The sequence below is a fragment of the Jatropha curcas genome, chromosome 4 (genome assembly GCF_041381405.1).
Source record: "Jatropha curcas cultivar XTBG-Jc1 chromosome 4, XTBG_Jcur_1.0, whole genome shotgun sequence".
In the NCBI taxonomy this organism is placed as follows: domain Eukaryota; kingdom Viridiplantae; phylum Streptophyta; class Magnoliopsida; order Malpighiales; family Euphorbiaceae; genus Jatropha; species Jatropha curcas.
The window spans coordinates 2916052-2938638 of record NC_143154.1 but is presented as its reverse complement, the minus strand read 5'-3'; the positions used below and the strand labels follow the sequence as shown (position 1 = coordinate 2938638).

The following is a 22587-nucleotide window of genomic DNA, read 5'->3' as shown; positions in this document are numbered from 1 at the left end:
TCGACCCATGGTGGCATTATAATAAAACTAAGAGCGTGTACATGACCTTCATATTTAACAATAGTAGGTAAAAATGTACTTTCGATATGGGTTTGAAGTAGGCAATCAGAACAAAATTTGGAGAATTTTTGGCAAAGATTACATTTATATTGATTAGGAAAATCATAATCAAATGGAACTTTTAAAAAAAAAAAGGAGGAAAATTTTCCCTCAAACCAATTAATTTGTGATTTAATTCTGCACAATCATTGTGGAGGATGAATTCATCACATTCAGCGCACTTATTTTACCAGAAATGAGTTGTTGGCAACAGTTGCATTTGAGCTTCTCAAAACTAGAAATGGAATCGTCTTCGATGAATGAAAATTCATGTGCATGTCTCTTTGTGAAAGTGGTCTCAATAAGATCAACATTACCTTTAGAAGCATTATCAACAGCTTGACGATGATGTGATTCTATAGCCTTAAATATTTCTGCGACAAAGTCCTCTACGACAAAAGTTTTTGTAATCTCGATACTAATTTTTGGTACTTGCATAGTATCATATTGACAAACGGCTTGAACATTATCGTTTTCAGTTTTACACTCGATGATAATTAGAGAGACATCTTTAGAAATTGCAAGGTGCACTAAATCATCGAATTGGGTATTATTAGATAGTGGAGCATTGAGGATAACTCCGAGTTTTGAATCGAGTTGGGTTGAACAGATTTGAGAGGCAATTTTGAAAGGCAATAGATAAGATTCAATGGAGGAGTTTGGAATGAAATTTTGAAGGTAAGGGGTGATATCTTCTTCATCAATTAGAAGATATTGAAGAAATGCAGCTATTTACGAGATATTTCGCTCTTTTTTATACTTGAAGGACCTTTCATTACTATGATGATTGGAAATTTTGATTGTTCTTGATTATCCTTCTCATGTGATATTTCCATTTCTCTATTTCGAATTTTCGAGCTTGACAATATGTTCTATTTTCTTGCTAAGATCTCATTCCAAATTTAACTATCATTCCAATATAATATCTTTTAGCATCTTATGTTCCTTAGTAGTTAAGTTGATTGTATTTTGATATTAAAATATTAATTATATCCACAAAGACGAATGCTTTTTTTTTCTGTTCCTCAATCTTGCTGGTGTTGATCATCAAGTTAAGAAAAGAATCAATGAATATTTATGCTAAAACTTGTACTTCTCTCGTTCGTGACAAAGGAAAGAATATATATATATATATATATATATATATATATGTGTGTGCGTGTGTGTGTGTGTGTGTGTGTGTGTGTGTGTGTGTGTGAAAACGAAAAATAAAAAATATTTGAAGATATCTAACCTCAAAATCCAAACTCTAAATTCCCCAATCACTGGTTACAACAATTCATACAAAAACAAGTTAAAAATAAAAGGAGAAACATTTACTTCCATTGCATTACTTTAAACCAAGTCTCTATCAACCAAGGAAAAAAATATCTAAACCCAGATCTAATATTTGGAACGTTATAACATTTACTAGTAAATTAATTTTTGAAGTTACAGATCCTGACAATTAAATTTCACAATACAAACGGACCAAATTCATTAGATAGAATAAGTACATAGTTCATCGACCTGGCAGAAAGAAAGATGTCGATATGTCACCCATTAGTAGAGTTGTAACCAACGTATTTCTTCTCATCTGTAATATGTACAAGAAAAGCAACAAAGATAGAACCATAGAGAAACCCGAGTTAGGTCAATTAGAAACATGACTTCCCCCACAATTAGATGCAAACTTCTAAAGCAAAATCATAAAACTTGAGTTCATCAAGAATTGGAAGTCTAATTTCAATTTGGAGTAAAAACAATTTGCCAGAAATTCTCTATTTGCAGTGGTGGACTGTGTTTCTGAAAACAGGATAATAAGCATCCAATTCAAGTTGTTCCAAAATCTGTTGTGTAGCCCATAGATATGAAGAGTGGCCTTCAATAATACCAGTAACATCGACCTGCAGAGCATAAAAAGGTACAATCATATTTTTAAACTCTCTTTGATAGGATAAAAAAAAATTGACACTGATGCTGGGGAAGAACAAAAGAGAGAGAGAGAGAGAGAGAGAGAAAGAACGAGACAACCCTTACATTCTCGATTCCTGGAACATCAATTGGTTGAATTCCGGCTAATCCTTGAGTAAAAAGACTGTTAAGAAAACAAACTATTAGTTCTTAAAATTATTCTCAAGTTGACAGTTGGTTTTTAAATAACAACTAAAATTTCTATGGTTTGTAAAAGATTTGACAAACATATACTTTCGCTCTCTACCCCAAAAAAAAAAAAAAAAAAAAGGAATGTCTACAGCAGTTGAGAAAACATTCAAATTGTACCTGGCAAATGAATTACTCTAAGAGGATTTGGACTTTCATTATTAACCAGTGACAGCATATAATGCCTAACATGCTTTGACCAGAAAAAGGGACTAATGACAGGAAAAACATGTAAGGAATGTGAAAATCTAATGGCAATCACCATTTATATTGTTGCATAGCTAATTGCATATAAATATTTAGGAGTACATTAGGTTAGCTATTAGTGATAGCTAATAGCTAATAGTTGGTAGCAATTGTTGATAGCTAGAAGCTAATAAATGTTCAACCATTCGGTAAAATCTGCTAATTGTTGTTAAGATGTCAAATGAGTACCTAAGGTATACAAATCAAATAATAATGTAAATCATCAATAAATAAATTCAATTAACTTTGTGTAGGTTTTTATGCTAAACAGATTTTTTACCCCATACAGATATATTTTTGAATAAGTAGAGTGCCTCTACCAATAACTGATTTACTGTAATCAAGTAGATGGTTGACCCGACTGCCAAGGGTCAAAAACTATCAATTAGCCTCCAACAACTATGCTAAACACCCCTTTCCTAGTCAGATATATTAATGATCTTCTCAGAGAACAAGACAACATCATCCACAAGCAAATGATCTAGTAATTCTAATAATTATTGCAATAACAGAAAAGAGTTGGCCTGTAATTCGAGCAAGATGAGTATAGATTTTATGAAGGGCAAAATGAACTTAAGAAACCCAAGCCCACATATTTATTTAATTGCTTATGCTTAGACAGGGGACATGATCCTTAGTACCCCTTTGGGATAGTGATAGGACTGCTTTTGGCACACTGTCCTTGCAATGTTCAAGGCTTAGCAAAACATAATATGGGAAAAGTTGGACTTTTAGCTTCCTCCAAACCATGGTTTTCCAAAAACAATTAAAAAATTTTAAGCAATAAATGGATAGTCAATGCAGTTATGACAACCAGCTTCAAACTCAAATCTCAAACAAAGCCTTGATGGATATTGTTGAGAGATTCTATTGTAATTGTATTTCTTGTATCTCATCAATCGATTACATATCTCTATATATAAGGAATTCCTATGCTACCTAGCTATTTAGGAATACAAATCATAAACTAATTAGGAATCTAACTCTTAATAGAACTCTATTTACAACTAATCCTTAACACTCCCCCTCAAGTTAGAGCATAGATGTTAATCATGCTCAACTTGTTACAAACTAGTACTTTCAGCAAAGCACAATACCATACTCAGCAACTGTACCCAATTCATTATAGCAATAAAGAATCCCAAACCAAATAGTAGTAGCAGAATCAAGACAACATACTTAGGTTGTCAAAACAAATTTCATTGAACCAGAAAACAACTCTCAGGGCTGTTTCAAGCTTCCATAATCAATTCCTCAAAGAGGAAGCCCAGTAGCGCAGATATTCAGAAACACAACAAAGGAAAATCTGGCAAACAGAGCACACCACTGAAGGCCTAGAACACAATGCAACTCACTGGGGCTGCACTGCTCTCGACAAAAGAGAAGGTTCAAAAGCAGAATACCCGTAACTGCAGCAAAGGTGCAGTACTAAACCCTAATGCAAAAAGGAATCACTAGAAAATCACCGAAAATTACCTAAACCAATTGTCACAGCAAAGGAAAAATATGTTTCCTCAGCAAATTAAAGCAACAAGAGGACTGCCCGATACAGCTGCAACAGAATCGCAGCAAACAAACCTATTGAATAAGCCCAAGAATGACGATGCAACTCACTGGGTTGATTTTGTGCGAGACAGAGATTTGAGTTTGGCTCTGATACACATGTTGAGAGATTCTATTGTAATTGTATTTCTTGTATCTCATCAATTGAGTACATAGGTCTATATATAAGGAATTCCTATGCTACCTAGCTATTTAGGAACACAAATCATAAACTAATTAGGAATCTAACTCCTAATAGAACTCTATTTACAACTAATCCTTAACAGATATGAAATCATCAATTTGCTTAGATATTTTGACAATGAAGCATTCAGTGATCCACAGGCATATATCATGTGTCAATCTTTCAGAAACATTCTCTACTATGGCCCTCCATATAATGCATACCTTGCACGAAAAGCAACTCCAAGTGTCCAGTCATTTCTAGAATAGGCATTTATAAATCTGCCAGCCACCATCTGGAAAACAGCATAAACTGATTGAGGCCTTTGCAGAGGATTAATGAAAGTATGCAGCAAGAAAAATATTCGTGAAGAAATGGCAAAGGATGCTTCCAATGATGGAACTCCAATCACCTTTCTTGCTGCTTCCCACTTCTCATTTTTAATAGAGATAGGAGCTCCAAGAAGAACAACTCTTTCAACAAGTTCAGCTGTCAAGTTCAGAATAATCGCATGAGGATTGCACTAAGAATTTGCATCCCACTTTAAGGATGGCTAATGTACATTACCACCATATTCAGTCTCAGCCAAAGTCTCAAGGCACTTGAAAATCACTCGAGCTCCAAGTGAGTAACCCACAAGTGTCACGGGCCTGAAAGATTTGCAGAAAGTCAAAGGTAGGAGTGAAATAGAGTAAACTTTTATTTTATTTTATTTATTTATTTATTTGAAAATATGGGGCACTAAAATGACAACATTTCGAAATAAATTATAACCTGTTTACCTGTTCCCTTGCAGTCCTTTCAATAACACATCAGCTAGCAATTTTCCTGCTTTGTCTGATCTAGAAAATGGCAGACAATATAAACCCAGTTGACAATAATACATTATCCCAGCCAGTTGCATTTATTACAATATAAACGATTTCATCAGGCAACCTAATTTCGGGTGCCTATTAATGTGCAAAACAGACAGTTTTGTGGAATTGGAAGGCATTTATTTCACTCTGCTATCTGCCCATCTAAGTATTCCAATCATTGTCCATATAAGAGAAGCTAACCTGTCAATAGCAATTGTCCAAGTGCTATCTATAAAATCAGTAGCTGCGAGTAAAGTTGCTGGCCAGGCCAAGGCGGTCACAAGAGTGCTTAACACAGTCATCATTGCACCTTGCTTCATTAACCCCAATGCAATACCTAGAGCAAGCATTAGCGCTGTCACAACAGGCACAAGTTTACTCACTTAATAGTTAAAAAGTAGCCATCAGGTCCAAAACAATTACTTGAAGTAAGCAAATCTTGAATGGCAGTGCTGACTGCAATAAGATTCTTAGATTCCCACTGCAACACATACCTAAAAAGTTCATTAGTTATAAGAGACATGTCTTGTGGAACCACCCATTTTGAATATAATAAACCCTCAGCAAGTTAGTTTCTGTTTTGAAATAAAAGAGACATTTGTTTTAGTAAGCAACTACTCCAGGTCCAGTTTAGCCCAAATATCATGCTGTTGCGCAAGAATAATGTTCTGCTTTAACTTTTTACCACTTAATAATGAACAATAGCTCATTGTGGAGATATATCATTGGAATAACAAGCAATAAAACTTAAGGAACATGAATAAGACAGATAAAATCAGTGGGCAGAAAATATCATTTTACTTATCCCAAGTGACAAAAGCACACTGAATATTTTATTGTAAATTGATAGAAGTTTACTTGTCCAACAGATATAATTTTTAAACAAACAATAAAATCAGGCAAAATACTTACCTGAAGAAAAGGCGAAAAAAATTAACAGTTGGAAAAAGAGAATTTCATGTGTTTATTCGATGAATTCTGAATTTCTGACGAAGTAAAGCCATAAAGGAAAATTTCAACATAAAGCAAGGAGGTTTACATGTTTGTACCTCTCCAAAATGTCATTTTGTCCTTCCCAAGGCCTTACAAAATCTCCCTCGTCAAATACAAACCCCGAGACCATAATCCCAACTGCTAGCCGCTGAAAGAAAAGATACACTAGAATTTAACATAAATTACAAAAGTAACATTTGAAACAGAGAAAATGTGCACCAGGTGGTTAAGTTTTAGCAAGAGAAGAGTGGACAAGATTATAAACTTACGCCTTGGTTATGGTTTTCCCCTATAGCTTTGAATTCAAATTCATCAACACTTCCAGTTCTCCTAGCCATTTTGGTCCCCGCAAGTCCAGCTCCAGCAGCTGGCTTGAATAAAAATAACAACAAAAAGGCATAGTAAATTCTCCACCACGTGAGCAAATTAAGAGATTTCAACATTTTGATCTACTACACGAGATCCTAGAAAATAATTATGTAACCACAGCATATCTGACTTTGCAGCCGGAATTAAAAGATCCAAATGACATTTTTTATCTTTTAAGTCAGTATTATCACTTCTCATACAGAGAAGTGCACAAATGCTCTCCATGAATGTAAGCCATGAAAAGTATTAGATTACCAACCAAAGTCATTTGATGAGACCACCCAACACATCACTTTTTTGTTTGCCATTCAACTCCCCCTATGCATTATTCACTCTCATGTAGCCAGTCTATAAAAGGAGGAGAATTGTTGTATATGACAGCCATTGTAAAATTCCGTCACGTTTTTGGGATTGGGAAATGGATCCTAATTGATATGCTGTTGGGACATCACTTGATGTAACCATATAGAGTAGAACAGGGATGTAAATGAGCTGAGCAGGCTCATGAGTTGTTTGATCTTAGCTAAGAGAAAGTTCAAAAAGGTTTAGCTTGAATTGAGCTCGAGCTTAATGACATTCAGCTCGAAAGCTCACCGAGCCTTATCGGCTTGAAAAAGCAGGTTTAGCTGACTTGAAGTCAAGCCTCAAGCCTTGAGTCGAGCTCCAGCTTCCATCAACCCGAGCTTGATCAAAATTTCCAAGCTCGTCGAGCTTCAACTCGAGCAAGAGTCTATCTAGCCGAGCTTTGAGCCTAGCGAGCTCCAGCTTAGCTCCGCTCATTTACACCCCTAGAGTAGAATGGAGGAAACGGATTCATGTAGCCAATTCCAACTAGTTTGCAGGCTGTACTGAGTTTATGTAGCTATGCAACAACAATATCCAAAAGGCTTAATTAGGTCAAGACCGAAAGATAAATAAATAAAATAACTACTATGCAAATGTTCATTATTTGTGACAGAAAACTAACATGGGTACTCTTCACAGGAACCATGTACAAGGTTGATATATCAATCCTTAAAGATAACTGGACATATATCAACATGACATGAAAAATGTTCAAAAGACTACAAAATTTTCATAAAGTATACAATTAATTCGCACAAATTAAACTGCAGTGAAAAAGTCAACAATGTCTGCTTTCTCCCCATAAATAAAAGTCAAATGAAATAAGCTAGTGGGGAATTCTTCAGAAGCCTAAAGACTGATTAAGTGCCTACCTCCAAATGATGCAGCAACAGCAACAGAACCAGCAACTGTTCCAGCAGCACTTGCAGCAGCAGCAAATCCACTCACTCCAATCACGGGAACAAGAGTGCCCAATGTTGGAGCCAAAGCACTAAATCCTGCAGCAATTGCTGGGGCAGCTAATCCTGTTGAATATTTAAAAGAAAATGAAAGAAAAGAAAGGTGAAAGCCACTTCAAAAAGATTGTATAATCTTTCCATGGTTAATATAGAACAGTTAACTCTATGTTGGAAAAAATATGCAGATCCACACCTCCAGTAATAGCCATCAAGGTTCCTCCAGTTATTGCAGCTGCGCCAATGATACCTCCACGCTTCCATTTAGCCCACTTGCTTCTAGAGGATTGACTTCCTTCTGCCTTTGATTCTTCCTCTTTTGCTATAGCCATTGCAGAGCAAGCAATCATTGTCTCAATCGCTTCCTGCAGAAAAAAAAAAAATCCCTTATCCTAAAAACAAAAGCAATACTAGATTACACTAGAAGGCCTTGTGCATCTTATGCAGTGATAGACCATTTCAACAATTAGACTATGCCTTTTTTCCTAGAAAATGAATAACAGTATAAAATTGAATGGTTATTTTTTCTCTTTTTTTGTTAGAATACCAAGGGAAGATATAGAATCCTCATTTAAATATGTGGCTAATAAGGAATAGTTAGCTATATGTGCAGACCATTTTTATCCACTTGATATCAAGCCAAGTTGCCAGCAATCTCAGAGCTACTCGATGTCGAGCATCATAACCCTTTCTTCGCCGCATACATTTTTTATCATCATCACGTTTATCAGCCAAACAAGCTGAAAGAAGCTCATAGAGAACAATTATTTTCCTAGGATAACTAAGCATTTTTTCCTCTTCAATGGGTTTCTCATCAACTCCACTTTCAGACCCATCATCTGCATCACTAACGCCAACCACATTACGGCTTCTCTCTTGTGTTGTTGGTAAGGGTTGCGTAAGAATTTCAGAGTCTGATTGCACCTCACTAGTGGATAATTTTTCACGACACTCATGCTCATACTCTCGATGCTTCTCCTTCTTCTGCTCGGAAGATGCATAATTTGTTTCCATGGTCTGTGACATAACATCAACAGCTTTGGACAGAGCAAGTTCCTGATCTGAACTATGAGAATTAGCATCATTGCCGTCTTCAGAGAGCAACCTCAAGAACTAGGAAAAAATTAAAGCATTGTATAGTTAAGACAATAAAAATACCCAGCGGAACTAATAACACCAGAAAAGCATCGATTCTAAGCCATAAAAGAAATTCCTTTTTCCTCTTGGACATATGATCTTAAACTAAAATGCACTTACATTTCATCAAGGAACTTCCAAATTAAAGAATAGTGAACCCCTAACTTTATTTTGAGAAAACATCAATGTTGTCTTAGATAGTAAATTCAAGACCTAGAACATAATTAGGCGCAATTGAAGCATTGTACAGTTAAGAAAATGGAAATCATATAATACAAGCATGAATACTAAACTGTAGCTTCCTTCTCCAACAGGAAAAAAACCAATCTGATTTTTGGAAATCTATCTGATTAAAAATGTTGTACCCAAATTTGATTAATGAGAAAAAACAAAAACACTAAAAAAAGAACATACAGGTCCAATGTGATGCTTAGCTGGAGAAGAGCCAGCAGTCTCCTCAAGCCCATGCCAAGCAGCAGACTCAACATCTAAAAACCTGTCCATAAAACCAGAAAGAATTAGTTCGAGTCGGGTCGGTTCTAACAAAATCCAATCAAAGAGAGAAAGTTAAGGAATTAGGACCTGAAAACAGGACGAAGCAAACCCGAATACTTGTGGACCCAAAGGTCAGGGTCCTCGGATACAGAATCGCTACTGTTACTGCTGCTACTACTAATTCGCTGCTCCTCCTCGGTTGGGTTATCATCCGTAAAGAAGCCAAGCGGTTGGGATTGATGGATTTGGGCCTGGTGTACAGCGATCGCAAATAACGCTCCGGCGGCGTACTTCTGCGTAGAGGAGAGCAACGACGTCGTCTTTTTCGACGTTGCCATTATTTGGAAATTTTTTTAAGAACTCTTCTTGAACGTCTGAAGCTCAAAATCAACACAGGTTAGTGCTATCGATGTCGAGACAAAACGACAGTGTTCTCGCCAATATGTTGCCCACCTGATTTGGATTTGTCTCCTTATGGCGACTTAGACGTGGAACGCGATTGATTCGACACTTTGGGTTACATTGAGTAGGATTGCGATTGGGGCCTGTCGAGGTAATTGGCAGCGGATATCGACAAATTGTTTGCTCTCGGTGGCTAATGCTAATAGTTGAGAGTTGTTTGCTGGTAAAAAAGTAAAAACAGTGATTATGGCCACTAAAATTACTTTTTAATTTTGTAGTATTATGTTGCTTTAAAGTAAATACATAATTTTTATTTTTAAAGTGTTTATATTAAATAAAAAATAATTTATTAATTTGTTTATAATAGTATTTAACTATTATTTATTATCTTTAAATAATTATAAATAAAATGAAAACACCATTTGAGTTGACCAAATTTAGATGAAAATACAATTTGAGTTGACCAAATTTAGAGTCGGTTCAGCAATGTTGACTGTTTCAATAACTTTTAACATTTAAATTGACTCAATTTAAAGTCCGTTTGGCATGTTAATTATTTTAGTAACTATTAATCATTTTAGTAGTATTTAACTATTAACTGTTTGAATAAATAATTTTTCATAAAAGTTAACTTTTATATAAAACGCTATCTGTTGACATTAACTCTTTTTATATATAACACTACCTTTTTAAATGCCCATAATACCAAACACTACAAAAAAAAACATTTAACATTTTAACTAAAATCTACTTAGAAAGCTCTTACCAAACTATGCCTTGCTCTAAACATATGTGCTAAAGAGAAGTTCCTAACAATACCTTGTGCATTGAGCAGACAAAAGAATTTATATATCAACTGCAACATGCAGCTCTAATTAAGCTATCCAAAGAACAAACGTATTATGCCACTTTTAATACTTTTACATGTTAAATTAGAACATTAACATAAGCAAACTCCCTAATACAATTGATGATTACAGAATTGAATGCACAACAATTGCGTGTAACTTCGAACCTAATAATCATGGGTGCAAATAACTACATGATGCCCCCTTTTTGCAGTACCCGTTTTCATAGAACTTACATACTCGCTGCCCTTTACCCTGTGCCTTGAAAGTACCTCCTCCATTTCCAGCACCATATGCTGGTTGCCTGTTCCATGAAGATCTATCCCTACTAAAACCTGAATCTCGTCCTTGATAATAATTCCGGTGGTCTCTTGAACCAGCAAATCTATTGTCCCCACCATGCCTTTGTTGGTGTTGGCTTCCCCAACTACCTAGAATCCCAGTAGAAATAGCAGAATTTGAACTAGCTTGTTGCTGAACTGATCCATGACCAGTTCCCCAAATCATGTTCGTATTTCCTTGAGATACAACTTGGTTTGAGTTTGCATTTCCCTTTATTGTTCCATAACTAGCATCTGCAGTTGATGATGCAGGACGTTGGGAATCAGAACCAGCTTCCCATTGGCCAACTGATGATGAAGTACGCGACCGAATGTCTGAACCTGCTTCCCTTTGGTTTATGGTTGAAGATGCCAGTGGTTCTGAACGCGTTTCCCATTGGTTAACAGAAACATCACTGCGCTTTGTATCTCCAACCACTTCCGCACTACTAGGTGAATGCCTGCTAAAGCTTTTTTGAGCATCAAGAACATCAGTATGCCATAACCCAAGTGGCTCCTCCGTTAAAGTGGACTGAGGCATTGGAGATGCTCCTAGCGGCTCATCTTGGACAATAGACCGTGGTGGCATCTGAGGCAACGGATGATGTTTATCAGTCACAGCCAACCGAGAATGCATTTGAGATACTGCAAGTTCATCTGTTACAGTTGGCTGAGAAGGTGTGTGAGATAGCCGAAGTACTACATCAGCTGCAGGCAACTGAGAAGGCATATGTATATCACTGGTGGAGCTCAATGCATCACTTTTCCCTGGATCAGGTGCTGGACTAAATGGCTCAACAGGACTAAAGCAATCATTATCAGAACCTGGCGTCAATTCTCCACCACAGCTCATTTTTGAAGTAGGGGAAGGCAAACCAAGAGATTCCATTGCTTCAACTTCGGCAAGCAGGTCTGAAACAGATTCATCAACTAAAGAGCAGAACTCATTGGGTTCAGGAACAATCGGCTGCCAACTAGATGTATCAATTGTCGGATGGCTGGAGGAAGAATGTGTCAGTGGGCCAGTTCCAGATGTTGGTGTAGCAGCATGATCACTTGCACCTTCAGTTGGTTTCAGTGAAGATGCAGATACATGATTTGAGTCCCATTCCTCAACAGAAGGTTTGGGATGAGAAGAATAGCCACCCCATTCACCAACCACTAAACTCGAAGCAGTGCTCCAAGTAGGTCCTGAATCCTGGACAGGAACATTTGAGGTAAGAGGCAGTTTGTTCTTAGCAACATCATCTTTCGAGTCTTCATGGCTTTGCTTTGGTCTTGGACTTAGCAGATCAGAGAAATCAATTTCCTGATGCAGCTCAGATTTTCCAATTGACTTGGCTGCAGATACAAAACCAGAGTTGGAATCCCATCCGCTTGAAGAACTGGTAATGGGCTGGGTTCTCCAATTTTGGCCAGAGGATTGGTTTGAATGACCTTCACTGTCTAATCGTTTTCTTTTCACATCAGTCTCTCTGGCATTAGTTTGATCATCAATATTCCTGTGTGAATTAGTATTGGAACTCCACTTTTCATCCCCATGCTCTTCTCTTACTTGATTGGATGGAGTTCCAATAAGGTCGCCAGGAGATGAAGCTGAGGGAAGGGAACCACAAATCCGGGACTGACCAGTCCAAGCCTTGCTATCCTTAGATAAGTCCCAGCCCTGTAAGGAACTTTGGGCCTGTGCATCATTGTCCATCGTAACGTCCACAGTCTTAGTCCATGTGGAAGAATGGGAGCCCAACCCATTATTGCTCTTAACAAGGTCACTATCACCACCCCCATGGATATTTACATCATTTTGCACAGGCTTACTGTCATGATCAACCTTTTTGCCGTCTAGCCAAGATGCATCAGTGCTCAAACTGAACCCAGATTTCCAATTTTTACCTGCATCATTAGATGCAACTGTTGCTTCCTGAGGCTCTAAATGGCTGTTGCAAGGTTGTAGTAGCTGCTTAGAATATTGGCCAACCAATGCATCAGTCAAAAGAATAGAGTCCTCTTGCTTCTCATTTATCCTCCATACTCTGAAATCAAGAGGGAAAAGCCCACTTGTACTCCATTTACGCAGCTGCATCATACAAAACGGCCCTTGAACAATTCCAAATGGATCCTGGTAATGCCACAGCTTTTCTGTCTCAAAATCACCAATGAGTTGTTCTCTCTCTGGCGAAAGAGGTGGTATAACAGATGGTGCAACACCAGTATGTGTTTCAGATTGTACTGCTGCTTTATCATTTACCGAGTCGGACGAACCAAACAGGTTCTTTGATGTATTCTCGCTACTGAGCCCAAGTGCTCCCCCTTCCTTACTCCACATGGATTCACTGGTTCTATCATGAACTCGAGTAGTACCATCCTTATCAACATAAAATGTTGTGCATGTGTTTATACTTTGCTCACAGGCAGCAGCTAAATTTGTTAGTGCCATGTTTCCTGCATTATTCAGATCACCTTCTCTTACTGGAGAATTGAGCTCTATTCCCTTTCTTCCAACACCAGTATTTCTTTCTCTTGCATGGTCACCTGCATACAAGGTTAAAAAGTTATCACTTGCTAAGCTCTCTCAGTAGGAAATTCAAACATATCATAAAATGTGCACATCCACAAATACTGATAAGGACCTTGTTTCTTTATATTTGATTCTCCTGCATCTTCTTCAGATTCATGACTTGGATCCATATTTGGGTCTGCATGTATATTGGGAATTTCAAGAAGCCTGCGCTGACACTCCTTGGGTGACTTCAGGAGCTCTAACTTTTCCACACATTCTCTAAGCGTGCAAAATTGTCAAGGAACAACGCAATACTTGACGAAATTATATAAAGCATTCCACACATTTCAATTATTAATACATGCACCAATTTGTTGGATTACCAAGAAGAGAGGAGAGAAAGGAAATGGGAAAGCGAGAGAGAGAGAGAGAGAGAGAGAGAGAGAGAGAGACGTGTTATTGCAGTAAAAACAATAACAGCCCAGGTTATCTTCCTCCGGTGGATTTCCTAAGCAATCTGGCAAAGTCTACCAGTCAAATGTTACAGTATGTGATACCAGCCAATCAATATGTAGCTTAGTCTGTATGAGATGGGAACAAAAAAGAACCGAAGTTCTTTTGGAAATGTGAATAACTCAACCTTAGCACTCTGAAACTTCAAGATGAAACCAAAAAACCCATTTAATCACCCTCAACCCAAAATTGCAAATGTTTACAGCAAATAATATATAGAAGAAAAAAATTCCTCTAAGTGAATTTTGGGTATATTTTACTGGGCCTGGTCACGGATTTAAAAACCAGTGAGTCATTCATCAAACACAAAATGCAAATGACAATTTGATCAGAATAATATCATACAGCAAAAAGGATATTCCTTCCTATGTCCCTTCTCACTAGCTCGATCACGAAGGTGATTAAGCCGTAATATCTCTGCTTCCAACCACTGGGTAAGGATAGTTGGTCCATGTACAAGATAGCAAGTTCAGTCATCAGATAAACATTGAGATTTCTGGTAAACACTTATGCAATGAATCTATCGAGAGAGTAACTCACATCACTAACTTTGACAGGTTTAAGCACCATAGCTTTCTCCAGAATCTCACCCTATAACCAATAAAAGAGTCTAATTTGGGTATGAAGCACATAGAGTAAAGCTAGAACATAGAAGTGAACATTGTGTAAACACTAACCACTTTTAACTGTTTGATAAGCCCACATTTTATACTCTGGTGTAGACGACTGCATTCTTCCTGTAAACATAATTAGCACGTCAAAAGCCAGGTGAACAGTTTGTTTAATAATATTAGCACGTCAAGGCCCTGAGTCACTACCTCACCTGGTATCCCCCCTTTATAGACAATATAATTCGTGTATATAATAATATTAATGTAGCACAGCTTATCGTCCATGAAATTCAACAAATGTCAACCTACTACAACAACTCATTCATTCATGATAATGTAAAGATCAGAAAACAATAGGCAAGCATAAAAGCAGAGCTACATTGAAATCAATCCTCTTAGACTTGCTACTAAAGTGTTCTATTATGATATAAGAGTAAAACACTTTCTAATTTCTATTATACAGGCAAAACCAATACAAGTTAAATGCATGATGCTTTAAATACAGGATCTTCACTCTTAATGCAGATAATAAACCACACCACTCAATACATTTCATAAAACTTTTCGTTTCCTTTCATTTGATTAGTGAGAACACCTTAAGCATCAATCAATTTTGACATTGTACAAAAAGAAAAACAATCTTCTTCAGTTTCAGTGAAGATACAAATACATTTCTCCAAAATGACTCAAGGGCAAATAGCAATTAGCTAAAAACAAACATGGAAAATAGTATAAACATAGGATACATGAGGATTTGAGATGAATACGTATTTGAATTTGACCGTCAAATGGCAGGTTTTGAATAGCCATTAGCTAAAAACAAACATATGGGAAAAAAAAAAAAAAAATTCTGGTGCCAAACAAGCATCCTCCACCATAAAATTTATAGGCAAAGATAAGGATATTGAAAAGAGAGAAAAAAAAAAAAACACACACATGCAGTAGTTGCCTGCTCACTCAAGAACCTCCTACATGGCAAAGAGGTGGATGCAAAGGCAAAAATATGATTACTTGCATGTATGTCCTCTGTATAAAAAATATGTTTGTACTTCAATGCTCAAGAATACTATGAGAGTTGATGATACAAAACTATGATTGAGGAAAATGGGGACACCCACATATGCTAGCTACCAAAAGTCAACATCCAACATAGTGCTTTAGCCTTGTATAACCAAAAGAAATGCATAGGGATTGAAGATTAGGGCTCTGCTAAGTCAAGGACTTAAATACCAACCATCAAATATAGATTTTTCATTTTTTGACCTGATGTTACATTACACATTATTTTGCAATAAATATTTGAGAATCACCAGTTAATGGTCCATTACAGAAATTAGAACAGTTAATAGCGGTTATACTTTATGGTTGTAGCCATTATAACCAACCCATACAAACCCAACTCTTTTGTAATTGAAAGCTAATTATTTTGGGAAAAATATCATGGTAGCAGTGATCATGAATATTACAGTTGGTCAAAACACGTTGAAACGTAACACTTACCAAGAGTAAGTCCCTAATTCATGATAAGCTGCTTTAACTATCAAATCTACTAAACATATGAAAGCACACACTCATGTACACACTCTCATAGTAGATGCAATTGCACAGAAGAAACAGCCAGAGATAAAAAAAAGGAAAAAAAGAAAGAAAAAAGAAAAGCTAGCAAATCAAAAAACCAAGGAACTTCTACCTTCGGTAACCTAAATCTAAGAATTTCAAGAAAGCAACATATTTATCTACCCATATAATATCTAATAAGCTGCTCATAATGGAAAACGCAAGAAAGAAGTTATTTCTCCAAAATATAAAATTCAACAAGAATTATGAACACTTCAAACTAGTAAAGGAAGCATCTATTTATTGTAGGTCTTCATTCACTTCTATAAAAAAAAAACTGTGTGTGTCTGTGTGTCTGTGTGTGTATAAGAATTTACTCACCTCTGAAAACTCCTGATTTGAGATTGCATCAATTGAGACAACCTCTTTCTTGTTCAAATTTAATATTTCAAGCATGACATTGGTTGTTTTTGAGCCAACTTGATATGATTCAGCCACCTTGCTAGTACCTAAACACAAAATATGATGCCCAAAACTTATGCTTCAGAAAACAATGTTCAAAGAAAAGTCCGAAGCATTGCTTTTGCTTCAATTAAAGGTAATTAGAAGGGTCATACTAATATACCAACAACTTGGACGAGCCTATGCATATCTTGCCTTTGATCGCCCCCAGAAATCCTAATTCGCACAAATGATCCAACAACATTTTCATGAAATTTCTCAGAATCATCCATTAGGTTCTCTATCAAATCACGTTTTAAGTACAACAAGTTAATGTTGTGAACATCTATTGCTGCATATTCATCTGCATTAGGATTAATCAGTGGTGACCTCTCATCCATCTTTTTGCGTGATTTACGCCGTTTGTCATTACCCACAATCATTTGACTATCACTGCTTCTAGCAGCCTCTACCTGACCACCAGCAGTATCAGCAACTCCCACGCCAACAGTATCATCAGCTGAAGACTTTTCTTTTATCAGATAATGGTATTCAAGAAGCTTCAGCATTTCAAAATGGCCAACACGAGGCCTTCCAAACATATTTGCAAGCCTTGAATCACAAATAATTTGAGATTTCTGGCGAGGATCACGAAGATTATTTCTTTTTATGTATTCTAGTAAAAGAGCCTGGACATCAAACTGAGATAACACAGATGTATCCCCGTTTCTCATGTGTGCAACCAACTCCAAGAGCTCCTTTGTTGCCCACATTGTCCCTTCAGGCAAAGGTGTGACTTTATCAACACCCAATTTTTCCATAAGTATGGAGTAATTCTCGTTGAGAAAGTTCGGTTGATCCTTTGTTTTTCTTCTCTTAGAATGATTTGCTTCAAGATTTCCACAGCAGTTGTCTGTAAAAGATCCTTTCTCATCATTACCATGATAAAGTTGACCCCTTGATATCTCCTTAGGAGCCAAAATGACAGCTCCTTTCCAGGAATTTTTAGCTTTAGATAGCTCATCTCCTTTCCAGGGATTTTTAGCTCTAGTTAGCTCATCTATGGTTAAAGATAGCTTAGCTTTTAAGTAAACCCAGTATATCTTAAAGAGATATTCCCAGCTAGTTTTGTCATCAAAATCCACCTGAACCTGCAAAATTTTCATGCAAGAGAAATGTCTAAAAACGAAAAAATCAGATGGCAAACAAATTACTAACTTAGATGTGTCTGTCTTCCAGCTCCAAATACAAGAACAACTAAAACAGAAAGAAAAAAATTGAATTCAGAAAGAAAAAGTACAAAATAGTTTTACAGCAAACCGCAGACCTTTTTTTTTTTTGGAAGAGTAGCAAGCTATAGAATTCAGACAGATAAAAAACTAATAATAATAACTAGATGAAAGCAAAAACAACAGCCCGCAGGTGAATAAGGTTCCAAAAAGGATATTAGAGAGTTCTCTCCTATAATCTGATGCAAATGCCCTTTGCAAATGTAATTAAACCAAGATACCTAATGTCCTAACCAACCAGCCAAATAGAGAGAAGTTAACATACCGTTTCTGCATTTGCCAGTTTAACATTTTCAATCAGCATTATAGTTCTCAAGCATGTTCCACAAAATCCTTTATTCCCTCTAACACCCACATAATCAGCATCTTTAGTACATCCTTTGCACAAGGAGTATGTACAAGTATAGCACATGTAATGAGAAGCCTTCTGACAACCGCTACATATATGCCACCCTGAAAATAGATCATAATCAGATGGCCCCTAGCCAGATATTCAATTTAACAAATTAACAGAGATAAAGAATCGCAACTTCTCAAAGACTGACTGTGACCAGACTAGCCTCTCAAGAAACAAGCATGCAAGTAAAATGGCACACTTAAAGACATAAGTCGATCAGAATAACAATATGGTCATGTACATTACAAAATTTAGAACTACAGAAATGTTTACGCATACAAGCATGAGCCAAAATGCGTCCTCCCCAATAAAGACCAAATAACACTTATGAATGAAATAGTACTGATTAAAGCAAATAATATGCAGCTAAAAGATTTCTAAAACTAACTGACTGAAATATAGAACAAATAAAGTCATTTTACAGAGACATACCACAATTCCATTTAGCCTTTGAGCGAAAGAATGCTTCATCCCTCTTGATACAAGCTGGATGATATGCCTTAGGGCAACCCCTACAACATATCAAGCCAAAACAATTAACCAATATAATAGGAACAGCATAAACAAGAACGATTAATGCAAACTAGTACAGAATTAAAACCCTAAACCAATGTTCGGAACCAAAAATTTCAACCCAACTTAAAAAAACTAAACTGCTATCACCTCAGCTAATAAGAAAAACATCCATTTAACCAATAACTCCAGCTTTATCGTTTAAGAAACTTTAAATGCGATAGCTACAAGACTCAAGTTATAGCTGAATTTTCCTCCTCTTCCGAAAATTTCTTGGCAACCAAACAGAAAATTTAAGTACCAAACCAAACTCACCGGCGATCGCAAAGCACAAGACTACCACCATCAAAACAAATAAAGCAAACATCTTCCTCATCTCTCTTCTTCCTCTGGGGCTGCTGTGGCGGCGGTGGCGGCCCCGTTTTCCCCTGAATTCTCGGTGGCCGACCACGCTTCCGCTTGGCCGGAGTCATATCCACAACTTTAGACGCCGTTCTAACTTCCACATCCACCATATCAACATCCCGTGCCGCAACCGCAGTAGACGGGGGAGGTCCAACGAGTTGCGAATCGTCCATTTCCCGAATCGTCTCGCATTGATCGATGGTCATAAGGTCAGCGCCTGGTAAAGAATTGTCAAAAATCCGTTGCTCTCTACTCTCTTCAATACAAGGTCTATATTCTTCTTCCCCATCCTTCTTCTTTGACTGTTCTTGCAACTGTACTTGTTGTTGTTCCATGTATTGAAATGAATAGAAAATTAAGTAGAAATGAATTGAAAATAATTGCTGTGTTCTCGCTACTAATACTCTATAAGTTACTGCTTAGATAGATTGATTGAAACCAAAAGAGAAACAGAAGCAGCTGGAGAGGGAAAAAAAGGAGTTAATTGAAAACCCTAGGTTTTTTATTTTTGGGGAAGAAGGTCTACGGTGAGGAAGAAGAGGAGAGAAAGCTATAGTGGACAGAAGAAAATGGACTGGTTGAAGATGTGACAGGGCATTTCCTTTTTCGCGTCTTGTGTGTTGTGTGTGTGTTTTATGTGTAAACAGTAAATCTGCATTTAAATAGTTAAAAAATATTCAAAACTAATCAAATAATACTATATTTAATATTTTAAATTTATATTTAAAAAAGTAATTTCCAACTCAAATTTATCAAAATTGAACCTTTGGATAGATTTTAATAGAAACTTTGAATCAAGACCGATTTAAGCTTATTAATTATTCTTTTGACAGAAATGATCAGGTCATCAAATGAAAATAGTAAGTAATAAATTGAAAATTTCAGTTAAAATGGATAAGAAAAATTAATTTTGAGGATGTTGTAAATCCCAACAAACTCAGGGGCAAAAGAGAAAACCTAATAGTCAAAATGAGCTTCCTGTTTTTTGGGCCCTTTGGGTGTAATTTTGAAAAAGAATTAAAAAATTCGAAAAAGGAAAGAAAGAAAAGAGTAAACGATTTAGAGAAAGAAGTAAAGAAGAGGACGAAAGGTTTTCCTTCCAAAACGAGGAGGAGGATGACTGGAGGCGTCGCTATTCGTCAAACGCGGTGCATAGATTCAAGTTAATCTAATTCCGTAAGTTGTGTGTCTGTTGTATGAAGGAGCAGCACGTGGTGAGTAAGCGAGAAAAGGAATTGGGCGAAAAGGGAGGTGTTTGGATGTCTGTAGGGACCGCCTTTTTTGAAATTTATTTCAAATGCTTAAAACATGAACGTGAAACTGTTTGCTTTCTTCCTTTTCTTTATATGGTTTTTCAGTTTCACTCTCTCCTTATGTCGCTTTTACCGATCTAGTTGTCGTTTCTTTTGGTTAAGACATCAGTTTTGAGTTTTCTTTTTGCTCCCACGTACATGGATAATAACTAATATTTTTTTTTTTTCACTTTTAAATTTATTTTTTTAACTGGAAAGTCAAAAATACTTATCTAAAATGTATAACTCTTTTCAAGTATTTTCTTAAAATAATTTTTCATATTTAATATGATATTATTAGGACTACAAATGAGTGAGTTGTTTATGACTTAACTTGCTAAAAACTTGCTCGACTCGTTCAATAAGCTTATTAAAGTTGAGCTCAAATCCGAGTTTAAATTCAACTAGTTTATAATTATTGAGCCGAATTTAAGCTCAAGCAGGCATTGTTATCTTATCTTATCTTTGCTTTATAAGAAAAACAAACTTTCACACTAAAATTACAACAAAATAAGGGAAAAAGTTTTTCTATCAATAAGGAGTAATCAGTCATTTAGCTATAGCTAATACAATAAGATTTTTTTTTTTTTTTATCCAATGCTCTGAATATTTGATATTATACTGTCACATCTAAATATATCATACCTTAACAAAAATTATGTTGCGCCTAAAAGTTTCTGGTATATTTAGCAAACATTAAATGGTTTAAATGCATATTTTTGTCTTTATAAAAATTCGTCATATTCCTGAAGTTAAGGATTTCGGTAATATACACACTTATTAGCAACACCAATAATAAATTTTTAAAATTTTTTGCTTTTATATATAGAATATTGATTTTATACATTATTAATACAATTTTAAAATAATAATTTTCATATTTTTTAATTATACAATAAAAATTTAATGGTCTGATTTTACAAATTTAAGTGTTTGTCATATTAAAATATTCAATATGCCACATTAAAAGTTACAAGTACTACACATATTTTCCTAAAAGAATATATAAATGAATTTACGTAATATAAGCAATATAAGATATAAATCTACAAGCTTATCAATTCTAATTAACTTAACTTAAGTTAGGATAAATTTTATTTGCTAACCAATTAGGTCCAACTAGTTTTTTAGGCCCCGCGTGATGCTGCGGGTGATTTTTTTTTGCAGTGATTATTTATATCGTAAGTAATTTTACATAGCTGCATTAAATTTAGAACAATTTATATAATGTGTATTTACATTAAACTTATGATATTTTACAAAAGCATTTATGTATTCATATGATATTAAATTATGAAGTGACTAATCATACAAATAGGTAAAAACAAATTATGTTCATATTTATCTTCATAAGCTTCTCTTCCTCCTCTTGTTTGCATGTGCTCAAAATAAGAAGCTCATTCCTAACATTGCAAGGAAAAAATCCAAAATTTCAGGAAAAAAAAACTATAATTTCAAATTAATAAAAAAAGAAATTGAAGAAGTGAGAAGCTTACCTTTACCCAAAATCACAGAAGAGGATGAGGAATTTTAGGAAAGTCGGAAAAAGAAGAGAAGAAAAATAAAGAAAAAACCGCAATCAACGAAAGAAATAAAAACAAAACACAAACGAAAGGAGGCTCAAAATAAAAATTGTTAATAAATGATTAAATTATGAGTGCAATTAAGGTTACGAGCAAATGAGATAAAAATCCCATCATGCTATAATTTCCAAGAATTGTCTCACCAAGATAAATAATTTACGATAGAACATCATCATAGCCTCTTTAAAGGGATGTTCTATATATATTTTGGATCAAATTATTGACTTCATTTACAATCAGACAGTAAAAAGCAACAGTAAAAGGCAATTATACTAAAATTTACAATCAGACAGTAAAAGACAATTAGTATTAATTTTATTTTATAAAATGTGATTATCAAAATTAAATAAAAACTCCAAAAATTCATATATTAGGAATCAATAACAAACCTTTAAATAAGCAGCAATAAATCTGACAGCAAAGTTAGCACCATTCTTGTACCATGAAATCTAAATTATCATCTAAATCAAATCAAAATTTGAAAAAGCCAACAAACCGCAGTAATTAAGTATAATTAAGTCGAGTTTATATTTTCATCACTTTATTCCAAT

At 35.6% G+C, this 22587-nt stretch overlaps 2 protein-coding genes across 3 annotated transcripts; both read right to left on the bottom strand.

Annotated features, from left to right (window-relative positions):
- Window positions 1–1483: 1483 nt before the first annotated feature.
- Window positions 1484–9946, bottom strand: LOC105628467 (transmembrane and coiled-coil domain-containing protein STS1). 2 transcript variants are annotated; one of them, XM_089720445.1, is made up of 15 exons: window positions 9453–9946; window positions 9285–9366; window positions 8349–8846; window positions 7930–8098; window positions 7650–7802; window positions 6333–6430; window positions 6120–6211; window positions 5494–5564; window positions 5272–5407; window positions 4996–5055; window positions 4781–4863; window positions 4626–4702; window positions 4438–4508; window positions 2119–2176; window positions 1484–1985 (listed from the first exon to the last, which is right to left on the bottom strand). In XM_089720445.1, the coding sequence occupies exons 1-15, from the start codon at window positions 9701–9703 to the stop codon at window positions 1860–1862; spliced, it is 2025 nt and encodes a 674-aa protein (XP_089576571.1). In that variant the 5' UTR covers window positions 9704–9946; the 3' UTR covers window positions 1484–1859. The 2 variants fall into 2 exon arrangements, with proteins under 2 accessions (XP_089576571.1, XP_089576572.1); XM_089720446.1 differs by lacking the exon at window positions 8349–8846 and having other exon boundaries at window positions 9453–9945.
- A 648-nt stretch (window positions 9947–10594) lies between these two features.
- On the bottom strand, window positions 10595–19778 carry LOC105628482 (zinc finger CCCH domain-containing protein 44). Its single transcript, XM_012209899.4, has 10 exons — window positions 19072–19778; window positions 18676–18755; window positions 18112–18299; window positions 16742–17708; window positions 16498–16625; window positions 14626–14685; window positions 14489–14539; window positions 14308–14378; window positions 13566–13720; window positions 10595–13467 (listed from the first exon to the last, which is right to left on the bottom strand). The coding sequence occupies exons 1-10, from the start codon at window positions 19494–19496 to the stop codon at window positions 10790–10792; spliced, it is 4803 nt and encodes a 1600-aa protein (XP_012065289.1). The 5' UTR covers window positions 19497–19778; the 3' UTR covers window positions 10595–10789.
- Between the last annotated feature and the right edge of the window lie 2809 nt (window positions 19779–22587).

Bases quoted from the DNA above. Each gene is read 5' to 3' on its own strand.
- LOC105628467 (XM_089720445.1), bottom strand. From the start codon at position 9,703: ATGGCAACGTCGAAAAAGACGACGTCGTTGCTCTCCTCTACGCAGAAG. The intron at 4,703-4,780 runs GTAATGTACATT...TGAACTTGACAG, and splicing joins GGCTGAGACTGAATATGGTG to CTGAACTTGTTGAAAGAGTT. The intron at 1,986-2,118 runs GTAAGGGTTGTC...TATGCTCTGCAG, and splicing joins ATGTTCCAGGAATCGAGAAT to GTCGATGTTACTGGTATTAT.
- LOC105628482 (XM_012209899.4), bottom strand. From the start codon at position 19,496: ATGGAACAACAACAAGTACAGTTGCAAGAACAGTCAAAGAAGAAGGAT. The intron at 17,709-18,111 runs GTATGTTAACTT...AAAATTTTGCAG, and splicing joins AACTGGCAAATGCAGAAACG to GTTCAGGTGGATTTTGATGA. The intron at 14,379-14,488 runs GTGAGTTACTCT...ATCCTTACCCAG, and splicing joins AACCTGTCAAAGTTAGTGAT to TGGTTGGAAGCAGAGATATT.